A 15,682-nucleotide genomic window follows, 5' to 3' on the forward strand; every position below is an offset into this window, starting at 1 on the left:
TGGCATGTACTCATTTTATAAAGCTGTTGCACAATTTAATGGAACTTGGACAACTAATCCTGACATGTCATAACTCTAAAGTGCAGTTTTCTTTCTCTATGCACTCTATAGCAATGCACTCTCACACAGATAACTGGTAAGACATAGTAATGGAATAATGACGGGTAGAAGAGCTATTCTTTCATAAAGCTATTAGCATAACAAATTAAACAACTGAAAGAACAACATTATACAGCATATTATCACAGTATCAATAAGCACAGCAGTAACAGATAAAGCCAACCTAACGTTTACATTCTTTAAAAACATGGAGCACATTTGACTCCCCCACTATTCATCTCTTACTTATCCAAAGAAATTTTGCTTTTAAAGAATCTCAAACAATGCCCAAAAGTCAGGTTTCACCTACCTTACCATCTGTGAAGTAACGACAATTCATTTTTAAAAATTTGACAACCACAGGCTCATCCTCTTCTGAAGTAGAGGACAAGACTCTCTCAACTGGTTTGAAAGCCTTTCTTGCCAAATCAGCATCCTTAGAAAAGAAAAAGTTCAGTGCAGAGCAACAGGATCAGAATACTATACTTTTAGATTTTGAAAAACTAAAAGGCCAGGTTCAAACAACTATTTTCCTTTTGCTTAAGGAAGAAAAGCAATGGTTATGTATGTATGTATGTTCACTTCCCACAGCACCCTGTATGGAAAAAAACCCTTGTAACATTACAAAAAAACCTCCATACAAACAACAGGTAAAAAATTAAAAAACCTCAAGGCAAGTCAGCTCACCAAAATTCAGTGATGCACTCTCATTAAGAGAGGGCCTGCCCTGCCACATCATCTACACTGAAGACCTCTGCTCATAGAGCACTAGTGTGATTCCCTGCGCAGGTGGCACAGAGGCATAAGGCTAAGGTTAAACACAGTTATTCACTCTAAGCTTCTCTCCACTTTCCTTTTCATTAGTTATGGATTTGAAATAACTAATTACTTTTACATCAGCCAATATTAAAGATGTTAAAGGCAGCTAAACTGCCTAAAAATCATCATAGCCAATCATCCTTCTAAAGAAAATGAAAGATCAGCTGTGCCAAGGCCTTTCACAAAGATTAAATCCTGCAGTCTTGTCTAAAGACAAGTCTATATATGGGTACCACCATAATATGTTTAACTAGAAAGATACTGACTGCTCAGAGTAAACTAACAGCCTCTCTGTTCAAGGATCCCAATGCAGGATTCAAGACTCTGGACTGTAGAGCAGCATAAAAATCTCCAGTGTGAAACACTAAATAATTTTTCATATTTGACTTTCTATTCTTTAAAAATTACACACTGGACTATTTTCAGTTGTTTTGATAGACTCTGGGCCCAATTGAACTTGTAATTCTGACAGAATTTCCTTACTTTGGAATTTTTTTTAAGATATGGTAAATTTTGTAGTACAGCAAATTAATTTTATACAATACACTACACACAAGGCCTGTAACCTCAAAAAAACTGCTATTTACACAGCCTTGAATCTCAACTTCAGAATCAGAAAATATTTTGAGAGTTTAAGACCAGTGAACCCATGTCTGACTTACAGGGAGTTTGTCATATTCAGCATCTGATGAAGAAGGAGAAACAGGAGCACCAGGACTAAAAGACGACAGTCTGGCAGCGCTTGTCTCTGGCACAAAGAGAATCTAAATACAAACACATTTCAGAACAGTAAGGCACAAGCTGTAAAAGGTTATTCAATATAAATACAACATTCTTCTAGAAAGACACCACAATATTGATCACTCATGACTGCAATGCACTCCTTAACAACTACTTATTCTAAAGCCCTTCGTAGATGATGATAGTGGGGCACATGCAGGTCTAATTGCAGGATCTAGCTCTACATTTTGATTTGCAGCACAGGCAAGAGAATAAAACACATTCCACAGATTGGGAACCTCCTTTTTTCCCCCCTCAGATTTGCAATCCCAGGCTGTCTTGCAACTACCGCCAACTAGAAAACAAGTAACTGCAAAATTACTATTAATAACCATTAACTTGTGAAAACAAATTCTGCTCTAAAGTGAAGGCCATTGCTGAAAAAGAGGGATTTTTAGTGCTAGAAGTTTATAACACTTCACTACAGGTTGTCTGTTTCCAAAAACATATTTGCATCTCCAAATCTAAGAAAATATTCTTTATATGAAGCAGCATTTTAGCATCTACTACGATTGTAAGAAAAAAATCCCAAATGTACAATGCTAATATAAGTGTATATAAAAACGCAATGCTTTGTTTGAGTTTCCACATTCCCTCACAGTGAACATTACAGATTTTTAGTACAAGAGTACTAGAATTGCAGTACACCTTTGGACCTCCACCCCAAATAAAAAGAGAGTAATTTGTTCCAAGTCTCAGAGTAAAGAAAGATATTTCTAAATTTAAAAAAATGTTCACAGTTTAGTTTTAAACTAAAAATGTTCAGAAAAATGAAACTATTTTCCTTATCCCAGCTTTTGTCTGCTGGGTATTCTTAGGTAAGTCAAGCCATCTCTCTGTGCCTCAGTTTCCCTATACGCAAATCAGGACACTTGAATCTCTTCATGTCTGTGAAGCAGAAGTAGAGATCTACTCTTCATGAACCAGGTGTTAGTCTCCATATTTGCCTTTCCGATACTTGACTCTCCTAAAAAAATTCTCTCTCCATTTATTTCTTATCTTACAGGAGACTGACTCATTCCCAACATAATGGTAAAAAGCCATTTCAATTTCTGTATCTAACTTTGTAATTCTTTAATGCATTATATATTGCATTTATTTAGACTTGCCAAGAATTCAACTCCCTTGTAACAACTGTATTACCTTATTGAGCTTTAGAGTCATCTTTAAGCTTTAGTGACAGCACATAAATAACAAGCCAGATATGGCAATTACAAAGCTCTCCCTTCCCCCCCACTCCAAGTAATGATCTACTAAGTTTCACTTTGAGGGAGGGCTTTAAATTACTGCCCCTTATCCTTGTATCCAAGTACCTAAAAGATATATCTAAGTGCTAAAAAGCTTTTAAATACATAGCAAATAATAATGTTTCAGGTATTAAAAAAACCCCAAATAAATAAAAGACTTACCTGGCCTGGCACAATGGTCTGCGTGAAAAGCTTATTGAGCTCCACAAGCTTGTTTGGGGTGACGTTAAACTTTAATGCTATGCTGTTTATGGTGTCCTGATTTCCAGCCTGAAGAAAGAGTTGAAGCTTAAGGTATAGTGAAAACATTCAGCACACCAGCTGAACCAAAACCCACCTAACAGGTTGTTTTCAGGGAATAGACTTGATGACCTCAACACACCCTCTATTTAACAGCTTAAGTGACAGACCAGCATAAAAAAAAGACACAACTCTTCTCTCATACTATACAGTAGATAAAGTGCTGAGGTGTTACAGATGTCCCTCTTCTTTCCTGTTAAAACCTTAAAGCAGCACCACTGTATTTAGAACTGGTCTGGCAAGGAGAGCAAGGTCAAACACTGCAAAGTTCACTACACCTCCAGCAGTCACAGCACATCAGGCATTTGTGTTGTTCCCAGCTGGGACACTCACCTTCCACAGCAGCTCTGCATGAGAGAGAGTTGAGTGCAGTCCCTGTTTAGGGTCCTGACAGCTCACACAGACTTTCTGGGCAGAGCTAGTCCTCTGAGCTGCCACAGCAGCATGCTGCTGTCCTGCTCCAGTATAGCCAAAGAGGTCTCACCATCTCGAGACCAAGCACAGGCCAACCACTTGATGACCTTAGCAACACTGTGGGAATGGAAGTATTTTTCAGAATAACAAAACAATTGCTCTACTAGAGAGCTATAATGTAGAAGTAAAAATAGAATTGGCAGCTGCAAGAAAAGACAGAGGACCCGGGCTGAACAGATTCAGGATGTCAGCCTAGCTCTCCCCGTACAACAATATTTGGAGCAATCCCTATTGAGACAGGTGTAAACTTCAAAATTATTTACTAAGTGCTTTCAGTTTTGTGCCACTGCCTCCCTCTTGACCTCAACAGCTCCACTTTCAAAAAGCAGATATGAACACACCACAAACCAATACTTACAGTGTATTCTATGGTACCATGGGGTTTCTGAGAAACCATTTTCTTCTCTTTCTTTTCATTGGTTTTGTTTTGATTGTCATCTAAAGAGAAAAAAAAATTCAAGTAATTGACTTTCAAAATTTTTGTCTTTCAGCATGTTTTGAAAGTGATCTACAGGATGTGCAAAAAGGAGCTGTGAACAGGAACAAGAGAAGACATTAAAAATACCTATTAGGCCTTAAAATTGCATTGTAAGGCAAGCAGAACTTCATCAAATACAGCAGATTTAGTAATCATTCAGGAACTCTGCAAGAGTAACGTATACATAATACCATATCAATACAGTACTGCTCCTGTGTTTTCCTCTGTGATTCCTACATAATTCAGGTGTTGGATGCAAGTACTTTGTACCAGCAGATGAATGGATGCACTGCTATTACCTTGGTACGAACACAATACTGATCAATCACCACTTCACCACAAGTACATTATATTTAAATACTATTTTAAACTCTGAATCTAAAAGTATGCCAAGAGTTCTGCAAAACATGCATGTATACGGTCAAGCATGAGAAAGCACAAAGTTCGTGCAGAAGACGTTTCCTATCAGCTGCAGTACAAAACCCACTACCCTTGCAGAAACCCTTGCAGGACCCAAAAGGCACTCAGGAGCTCTCAGCAGCATGAACAAGGTAGAGATTCCCAATTTTTACTACAGCAGTGGGTGAGTGAAGCCAAGGATCAGGCATGATGCCAGCTGCCCAGCCAGCCCCAGCCCCATGGGTCTCGCCTTCCACAGCCAGACCCAGACCCACACCCACATACCTGGGGGAGGTGAGGGCAGCATGCAGCCCCAGCTCCACGAGTGGGGATGGGGCATGGTGAGGCAATTCATGGCTGCCCTGCTCACCCAGCCTGATCGCCCCAACCCCTCAGGAAGGTCCTGCTGTCTCCAGCAGGTTGCTGCAGCCTGAACAAGATGGGAAGAGGCGAGAAGACAATGCAAGGCTGGGCCCAGCAAAACCAGCAGCCAGAACCAAGAGCCCAGAGATGCTGTCCTTCCACCTTCCTGTGGTCCAAGCTGGCAGCTCTGGAAGATCAGGAGGGAAAGGGCAGGGAATGGCAGCACAGGGCTTCTGACTTGCATTCAGGCTTTGCTGCAACCTTTGCTATTTCCAGGGAGCAAGAGGCAGATAGTAAAAAGAAGGGCGAGGACTGGCCTGTCCCACTGTAATGTACACAAGAAACAAGGAGGGGTCGAGAATCATGCTGCACCTGATCCTTCTGCCGGCCCATGTCTACAGCAAGATTAGTGCTGTGGAGCTGCCGCAGTGTCTCCCAGAGGTTACTGGAGGGACTATCTCCTTCAGTCAGAAGAGACTCACAAGAGCCCTGAACACACATCCAGGCAGTACTGCCAGCTTACCCCACTCCCCACCTGCCAGGGATGCAGTCACGAGAAGTACACTGGTTAGGGATACAACAGAGGCAGAAAACATGTAGGGACCTAAACATACACAATTTAAGTACACGTGGATAGTACACATGGCATGAATGACAGAGGTAGAAAGAGAAAGATTAGGATGATGCTGGCTTTTCTCTAACAGCATTTTGGGATAGAGCATCAATCATCTCAGATATTTCATCTCCGAGACTGGAGACCCACAGTGAAACTTTTTCTGACCATTTGTATTTTCACCATTGTTTCACCACCTTCCTATGATCAAAGTCAAAGCAGTCTGTGCTGAAGGATGGAAAAATAGGTAAAGACAGCATTAGCAGGGCACAATATTAAACTATCAGAAACAAAATAACAATATGAAGACAAAAAAAGTGACAAATACTGGATGTTTTCTTTATCCATTATCTACACACAACTGCCAATATGGCACAATGCTGTCTGAAGAAGCTCCCCCAATTAACAATGAGTGAGTATACATTATTTTGTGCTAATAGGAGGTACCATTTTGGTTACTCCAGGATAACTAGAACTACATATCACACCCATGCAGGCAAACCACCTAAGCTGTTTGCAACCTATGACTGGAGAAATAAAAGAAAGGTTGATAGGCAGACTTAATCTTCTAGTAAATTATTTGGCCTAACTGGAAAAAGTAGACAAGTTTTCAGATATTTTAACCTTTACTTATATCTGAAACAGTACACAAGGTAGGAAACAGTTAAGAGTAATTATTTGACACTAACTAGACACGCACCAGTATGACCTTGGAGGTGTGGAAATAAAGTAGCCCAGACAGATGTAGGGAGAGAGACTTTGTACCTGTTGAATGTGAAAAAGTTTAAGTCTGGGTGTGGATGGGAGAAATAACAATATGCAATAAAACCAGTTTCTCTGAAGAGCTTATGATGTTGGTTATAGCTAAACATTTTTTGTTCCAAAGCTTTGTCTTTGGAAACTGTGACTGAGAGCTGAGCATGACAGCAACCACTATGCCACTGTGGCAAAAGATGACCACAAAATAGCAATACAGACAACTTTCTCCCCTACAGTTTCCTCCCTGGGAGATAGGACACCTCTCTCTCTCCCTCTGTGAAATACACTGTATTTTCCAGGTACCCCTAATTGCACGGACTGTAAAGTTTGGAGACTAAAAAATACTATCCAGTGAAAAGCTGTAACTTGAAATGCTGTGTTCAAAGGAGACATACAATATGCTCTAGTTCTTGGCTGACAGGACTGTGAGTCTATTTAGTATGGTCCTAAACACAAGTATGGTGCAATACAGAAGAGTGAACTAAATATGCACACATAGTTGAAAACACCAAACCATACAGACAAGAAAAAAAGTTCAAAAGACAAGCTGAGTTTAGACTAAACATAATACAGTCCTCCTTTTGCCAATAAATATTAATAAATTCTAAATAAGTTGAACAATTGGACACTTGCTTTTCTTGCACATCTATGTGCAAGAATATATGTTGTATAGCCTGTTTAGCTACAGGCGAAAAGAAGCAGTCACAGTCTGTAAACTTACTTGTCTTCTGAAACCAAAACCTTACACTTTCTGTTTGGATGCTTTTGTTCCTCTACCCTCTAGTCCCTTTTTTTTTTCCTACCCCAACAACAAGGAGCTCTGAACACCGTTCTTACACTTGAGCCTAACTACTAGGCAGGCTTGGGCAATCCAAAACCACATCATATCAATTTGAATAGTGCAAAGTCTTAACTAGTCTATATTTTTAATTGTACATATAAAGATTTAAAATCATAAATTAAAAAATTCAGATCTTCAGAATAAAAAATTGCAATGAATCCGTTTAATTTGACAGGTACTGCTACGCCCCACATACTGTACATGTAGCGAGGCCAAGGTCACAAATTGTGCTCTACATGAATGGTTTACAGCACAGTGAGCGGGAAGCCTGGCTAAGCACACCACCACATACTATCTCTCCAGTTCCCTTCTCTAATTTCTCCTTCAGGAAGCCAATCTTTTTCTGACATGATCTGAAGGCAATAGCTCTAACAGTAGTCCCAAAGGCACCCAGAGCATATGCAGGCATGATGGAGTCCCTCAGAAACCACATTTCTTTCAGGCAGAATTAGATGAAGAGCTCCACAGGCTTTAAAACAACTGTCACTGTCTACTTTTTGAACATTTGCTTAGTGGTGAAATGACTCATGGTTCTGCCTCCCAAGTTCTTCTGCACTGCATGTACACTGGAGATGGGATTGCACAACAATGAGAAGTTACTAGGTGCTAATGCAAATTTGATCACACTGCATTTTTAGGAAAAGGGCAGTGTGGGTGGACTGAACCTCTCTGTGGTTCCAGGAAACATGCAAAATAAGAATTATGTAAAAAAAAAAATAATGAGCAGAGAGAAGAAGAATGCCAAGAGAGAACAGGCAATGAAATACAGGCCTACTGAAAACAGACAGGTCTAGAATGGGAATTTTTCTGCTCTTAATGATGTATTTGTATCTCAGTTTCCTAGCAGACTCTTCACACTTCATTTAGCAGTGCTAAGGGAAACCTTACAAAAACCAGTTACCTAAGAGTAATTTGGACAGCAACTATTGAAGGAGTATAATAAAGAGGTTAATCAGTTTATCATACAAAAGACCTTGACGCATGATAGGAGAATTACACCTCTGCAACTGTGTAAATAGCTCTATAAGTAGATAGAATAGGTCAAGGAGCATCAGCAGACTCCGGGGCTGCCCACACTGATGTACAATACCATCACCACCAGTGTTACAGACTAACCTGCTGCCAGTCAAAATCAGTGCAAGGTTTCACAGTGCTGGCAGTGACAAGCTGAACATGCCTGACAGGTCCTGATGTTGGTAGCCCAGCAGAAATGCTGAAGTAAACAAGGGGCCAAAGGACTGACCATTTCCCACACCTGGCAAACAAATTCAGTATCCTGAGAGGATAGAGGCAATGGCATACTTAGCGCAAAAGTCCAATTTACTTATTAATCTCTGTCTTACCAAAGACTTAGGCTGTATGTAAATAAGATGAATCTTTCCCCTGACTAGTCCCTTCTAGAAATCATAAATTTCCCAGAGTAGAGTAGCAGCATTCACTCAACTGCCCTGTCCCTTCAAGACCTCCACACCAGCCCTATGCCAGTGAACCCCACAATGTGCTACATAAATTATCGCTTCCATGATGTGCTACACAAATTAGTGCTTCCCTTCTTGCACTTTATACTTAATTTCACTGATCATCATAATTAATGTTAGTTTAAGGGTGAACAAGTCATCATTCACCTTCTGCATACCATTCATGATGTCACAGATTTCCAACATCGTTTCTTAGTTATTTCATTTTTCAGGCCAATACTTCAGACTCTTTCCAATTTCTCTGACCACACAGGCCATAATTCTTGTCAGCTTTTCTTCTCCTACTATATCCTTTTTAAGATGGATGAAGTAAAACCAAGCACAGACTTTTAAGATATGAAAAAAATATTAATTTTGCTGGTGACATAATAAGGATTTCCTTAAATCTGTATGTACTGGTAATTTTTCCACATCACACAGCAGTCATACTTTTCCACACCACTCAGTACGTCATTGCTGGTTTAGGACATTCCAGTCCTACATCTCTATGACAGATGTTAGAAGTAATAAAACTATATTACCACAGTCTAGCCAAGCACCAGGACAAAGGAGTGAAAATCTGCAGGTAGCTTAAAAGAATCTAAAATGCAATAAATTCAGAGGAGAAGAGTTATCACTCAGAGTAACCTAATCAGAGTACTGATAAGAAATTAAGCAAACAAGGCTTCCTGGAGTAGTTCCCTTATCAGTGAATGAGACCTGATACCAATTACATTGACAGAGACGGGGTTAGTATCACTTAAGTCATTCTGGAGAAATTCAGAAATCTCAAGAATATGAAAGTCCTGCTTGGGATGGTAGAGGAGGAAGACAAATCAGTCTGTCTGAACAATTTTTTCCATTTCTACTTTCTACACTGACTTTTTAATAACTTTCAGCAATTCTGTTATGTGCAGACTAGTGAATAGGATGATTTGTGACTTAAAGCACCTCTCTGTTCTTCCCATGACTCCTGAAATGAACTGAACAGCATTCACATTGCAATTATTAGTTTAAAATAAAAAGTTGCTCTTTCAGGTCCTGTCACATGTGAGTGAACCCCACCACCACAGGAGCCAGATTCCTGGTTTGGGACACCTCCCACCCACTCTAACATTTCAGCACTTCCCTGAGGATGCAGCAGACTCTGAGACAGACATTATCCCAGCCCCATTCCCCCCTTAGGTAGCTGCAGCACTAAGGGGTATACCCATAGAAAGGTTTTTTGGCTATCTCATCAGACCTATCTCCCTGAAGAAAAGCAGTGAGTTAGACAGAAACAGTCCCTGCTCAGATTTGGGTAGTGTGCTGCTAACATATTAAAAGAAAAGAAAAATCCCTATACCTTTTCAACTCAGGTGTCTGTTTTTGTTCTGCTTCCCACTTTCCCCACAATCTTCTGACAAGCCCTCACCTTCACTTCTGCATACTTTACTGTACTGAATCATTTTCTTGTTTGGTTTCCTCCTTCACTACTGCTGAAGTCCCTCGAAACAAAAAGGCAACTGTCATCCATTATGACCACACCTGTGCTCCTTCACCAGTGAAACTTTTGCAATAGGAAAATAGCATTTCCCTGATCAGAACAAATCAAAAAGGGAGGAAAAGGGAGGGAAGTAGGAAGTGGAATACAAAAAACACCCCCTCCACTCAATTTCAGAGGGAGGTCACGCACTTCAACTGTCAGGGGGAAAATATGAACATTATTGTAAAGAAACAGTGAGATACAGTCAACAGCACAGTGCTTTAGCTCTAAATCTCAGCTGGAAATCTCTGTCCTGTGTGACAACAGTTGAAATGTACTAAAATCAGAGTACTGCTGAAATGGTGTGTCACTGAGCAGCCAGAGAAAAGCACTGAAGAAGGATGACTAGAAGGCTCTTTATACTGAATGTGACGGTCAGAAGGGAAGTTGAAAGGAGAGGAATGCGCAGGGCTGTGCACAGGAAGGACATGCAGAGGATGTCCAGTAAAGGCAAAGGTGAAGGGTTGCTGGCATTTGCTCTAAGACTGTCTGAAGACACAAGCATGATGCAGATCAATTGATAACCTCTTATCAGACAGGAAACAGACATACTTCTGCACATAGAGACGAGAACTTAAGAAATAGGTCATAGCAACATTTGCCAAAGTGCAGCAAGGTTGTAGAGAAAGCCATTCTAGATGCATGTGCCTTGCTGATGGAGACTGGACAACTCATCCTCTGATAATAAGGGATGCTGATGGGCAGGACAGCCTCTGCCTCCAGCTCCTGTGAAACTTATCCTGGGGAAAAGGGAGATGAGTGACTCCCAGGGAGCTCTCTCCCACCTTTCTGCAGATGTAATGCAGCCTATCTGCAATGTGAATATTTGGAGTCACGAGGAAGAAGGAAGGAGAGAACATGAAGGCAGGGGGTGAAGTGTCCCTTGTAGCCAAAACCAAGCAAGACAAGGCTATTGTGAGAGGTAAGAGGTTTCTGACAGTACAGTGAACATAGATGGAAAAATCAGAGAAGTCTTTGGGACCACCAACATGTTTTTCAGGTCTGACAAGGATCAGTCTTTGCTACTAAATACATATTAGGAACAAGTTATGTTATGTATTGTCTGGACAGAAGAATAGCTCCTAGCTGCACTGACTGTATCTGTCTGTCTTTACCCCTCAGTAACCTAGTGTCACATCCTTTTCTTTTGTGGCATGGAAAATGACCAACATGGTGCAAACGTTTTGTGTCCTAGGACTCTCAGAGATAGACTGGGCGCATGAGCAAACATCACTTTTAGCTGTCTGTGGATCAAAACAAAAATCACATTCCCATTTGGGTTTGAGACGGAACATACCAATACTGTTTTTAAAAAGCTGGTTAGATTTCAAGAAATACTTCTGCTTGTCCCTAGGGAATGTAATGTACAAAAATGGAATTATCCTAAGCATCTCTCTAAAGGAGTGGTTTGCATTTCAAGATGCAAAAGAAAAATAGGTAAGACAAAACAATCTCATTTCTGCAAGTCACATTTTGGGGAACAGCTGATAACAATCTTTAAGCCAAGTTCCCACGATGCAACTGGTATACTTCTGTACACAAGGTTTTTGCAGACACAACCAAACACCTCCTTACACAAGGGTGAAATACATACTGAGCAAAAAACCTAACAGTTGTTTATTGTATTATTAAACCATATGTGGTCTTGCTCTTGGAGGAGATTTATCTGATGTTGAGATACCAATCACAGCTGCTTTTTGGGTAGGATTTGCACACGTGCCTGGGTCCGGTTTTTCAAAAGCAATTTAGGGCTCTGAAGTAAGTGCATCTCTCTTGAACATTTTACACTAGAGCATACTGAAGTTTTGTTTCTTAATTTATTGGAATTGACAGTTCACACTGTCATACTGTAATATGAGAAAGTGTTTGTCAAAACACCAAACACAGGTAAAGGGTACTGTCAAAACCAAAAGGGACTGCTCAGCTGCCTAAAGTTAAACACAAGCTGTACATCTGCAGACCACTGTGACTTGTCCAAGACTGTATGATGGCAGCTGGCCAAAGAGCTTCACTGTAGAGGTAGCCTTGCTTCATATTATAAATCAGGTTATTATTTTAAAATTTGTATGAGAGATACTGTTCCCAAATAAGTATTTGTTCAAGGCAGCTATACAAATGAAAGGCAGAAATAAAAGTGGCACAGGAATTAAAAATCTACACTGGATAAAGTAATTTTCCTTACACAGAAGGAGAAAACTTTGAAGAATGGGGGGGGGGGGGGAAATGTAAACAGCTCTTGGGGGGGTATTTAGACTATATTAAATAACTAAAAGTAATGGTACAATACCTTGCACTCAAAAGCAGAGTCAACACTGCTTATGCAGAGGAAAGTATTTACAGGACAAACCAAACTCCCTCATATGCAAATACTTGAAAGAAAACAAAAGAATTGCATGTCAAGAATCATTTGATTTCGATTTACTGGATTCAACAGGAACAAAACCCACACAACTACTGAACTGACTCCAGTGAAGGTGCAGTGGCCTAGAAAATCAGTTCAGTAGTTTATTTTTAAGTTTACATTTACATTGTGGCCTGATAAATGGCAGTGTCAGTTCAGAGCGATAGAAAAAACATTGCTCCAAGCAGGGAGAGGAAGCACAAGACCTCCGCATCCACCAGCAGCAAAGCATTAATTCACATTGTGGAACATCCAGCTCCTCATAGCACTCAGCTGTACTTGGAACTACCACCTAAGAAAACGATAGCCACCGGACATATGGATGTAGACTCCATCAGGCGTGGGTTACTTTAACAAAGAAATTTTAAATAGGAAACACAGACATATGAAACCTATTTATTATTCTTTAAGATTGTGAGGGACAACCAGAAATATTCAGATGGCATAAAATCAGGTAATTCATTGACAGGAGAGCAGTAAGAACGATTGACAGAATGAGGCAGGGAAGTTCTCATTAGTTTTAAAGTGGATCTTGATCGGTTTAGTCCCCACAAGAAACTATACAACAATTACTATCTTTAAGGAACTATACAACTGTTACTGTAACAGAGAACAAGATCCAGACCACAAGCGGCTCCTCTAGTACCATGAATAAACCGGTAGTATAAGCATCATGGAACTACAAGTTATATGCCCTAACACCAGAGTTCATCATGTTCCTATGAGCTTTTCATACATTTTATAGAGTGCTCTTCACCATGCACCACATTCATATGTGAGGTTTTAGCCTGTGCAACACTATTTCAAAATTCAGCAGTGTACATTTGAATCAACCCACATTATCATACAAAACCAAGTTTTCCGTTCCTCACTTCTGGGGAGATTAATTTTTTGGATTATGCTTTAAACCAGTAAATAGTTTCCTAGCTTTAGTTTCTGCTCATCCTACTCCAATCTATGAACTTTCACTCTATCCCAACTTGCCTAATCCTCTCAGGGCAAGGTGGCATTTAACCAAGCTTGGTGTCAGCACTGAGGATGAGAGAGGGAAAAGAGGGATAGGGTAGGGAAGAATGAAGGAATGCGAATGTGGCAGTGAGTAGGGACTGATTTTTCAAGACACTCCACCACAGTTGAAGCAGTTGGGTGGTAGATCCAGGTCCTAATTCTGTTCTTTCCTTTAGAAAAGGACAACTGATTTCTCTCTTCAATATCAGTTGTATGTCTGATCTGTTATCACAATTTCTTTACTGAAGGTTGTCTTGAATTCCTACTGATGCCTGGACACAAAGACATGTGTGATAATTTTAGCCTTCCATTTCACAGACAGGTCTCTTTCTGTACATCCTGTGTACAGGCAAAGCAATGGTGACACTGCTGAAAGATGTGGAAATGGTGAAAGGAGATCTGTTACAGAAAGTTTTAAGTCTAACATTGAAATGGAAATCCACAGAGAACTGCAAATGGAAAAATATTTGTAAGTGTCCTCCTGCATTTCACATACATGATCTAACTATACTTACTGTGGAAGTACTTAAAAACATGTATTTATTCTGGCCCTGGATAGTCACAGTGAAATACTGACATGACTGTAACAATAGGAAGTGATCATCATTTTTGTGACAGGAGCTTGTTCCCATGCACTCTGGGTAACTACTCTGTGGTGTCATCAAAACTGCGGACTATTCCTGACCTACTTTTAATTGACCACAAACTGTCTTTCCCCACTGCTATTTCACCAACCTGCAACAGCCTGTGTAAGGTGGACTTGGGAGCACGTTGTTCATCTGAGCTATCCAGAGACTGACTGAAGTCCTACTTGACATCAGCACCACCTCAGGTTAACTGCTGTCAGCAGCCAAATACCTTGTCCTCAGCCAAGTGCTTCATTCTCCTTCAGAGCAAAGTTTATGAGCAACATTTATCAGCCACACAAAAGATGGCCTGCAAGCAATGGATGTCTCCTACTTAAGGGCAGATTAAATAGCTACCATCCATGAGGTCTATGGATATCAGGAAAGTAATTACAGAGCATCCAGGTACACATGCTATCTTCAGTCTAAGAAGTGTGAATAGCAGTCAAAGCAAAGATGCATCAACAGAAACTTCATCACAGGCTGCTACCAACTTGCTGAGTACACTTAGGTACGTACACAAGAATCCCAAAACTGCATTATTGTATCCTCCAGCCTGTTTGGCAGTTCCCCACTAGCATGATTAGCATTATACAAATATACAGTGCTAAGTCAACCTTCCACAGAAACACCAACTTGAGCAAGACAATTCACAGATTCATCATCCAGAAACTTCCTCCCCATCCAGAGTTTCAGTTTTACTCATATGTAAGAAACACGCAGACTCAAGATTTGAAGCTGTTCATACCATCTGTCATCATTTCTTCCAGTTTCTAGTTCACAACCATTCAATCTATGCCAAAATCCCTGTGTCTGACAGTCTGCCTCTACAATATCCTGCTCTCCTTGTTTATTTGTGTAGGAAGAAAGGCCCTCATGGGTGCACTGAAAAAGCCAGTTGGAGCTGCAGGACAGAAGGAATTTTGTGCTTTGCCAGATTTATCAGCCAGTGAGGTCTCAGCTGTCTTATCACATAGCAACAGTGACCACACACTTAAAATAGAAGAAGTCCTACACCTCAAAAAATAGCAAGGTGAACTACATGGGGGGAAAAAAGAAGGAAATAACCAACTAATTTCCCTGTTTTTATTTAAAAATCAGAGGGAAAAAAAAATCCTACATTTTCAGTTTGATACACACATTAATAAAGTATCTGGTAAGTGCTTCCTTGAATACTCTTTCCCCCCATTATTCACTGCATGTGTAAGAGCTTTTCTGCCTAAGTTGGTCACCCGCAGATATATATACTCCATGCAGGTGTTTGTGGTATCAACTTATAAACTGGATCAATCCACACAGCCTAGCTGAAGTATTTTGATCTTTGAACGCACTACCCAAATACACTGTGTTACTGCAAACTGCAAGAAGAAAGCCACACATATCTTTAGATCAGAGAGAGAAGGCTGTTCTTATTTTCTGTCACTGGCCTGGGCTATTCAGACACTTGGTATCTAATTGTGTGGCCAGAAACCCAATTCTTAGTAAACTCTACA

At 40.3% G+C, this 15,682-nt stretch overlaps 1 protein-coding gene across 8 annotated transcripts in view; it reads right to left on the minus strand.

The window, feature by feature from the left end:
* Window positions 1–15,682, minus strand: part of NCOA7 (nuclear receptor coactivator 7) — a 91,134-nt gene that overhangs the window by 22,837 nt on the left and 52,615 nt on the right. For all 8 annotated transcript variants that reach the window (XM_032682092.1, XM_032682090.1, XM_032682091.1 and 5 more), the window contains 4 exons: window positions 4,078–4,157; window positions 3,108–3,215; window positions 1,581–1,682; window positions 410–535 (listed from right to left, as the gene is read on the minus strand). In XM_032682092.1, coding sequence (XP_032537983.1) covers window positions 410–535; window positions 1,581–1,682; window positions 3,108–3,215; window positions 4,078–4,157 — 416 coding nt within the window. The remainder of the gene's footprint in view (window positions 1–409; window positions 536–1,580; window positions 1,683–3,107; window positions 3,216–4,077; window positions 4,158–15,682) is intronic.

This window comes from Chiroxiphia lanceolata, chromosome 3 (assembly GCF_009829145.1).
Source record: "Chiroxiphia lanceolata isolate bChiLan1 chromosome 3, bChiLan1.pri, whole genome shotgun sequence".
Lineage (NCBI taxonomy): Eukaryota > Metazoa > Chordata > Aves > Passeriformes > Pipridae > Chiroxiphia > Chiroxiphia lanceolata.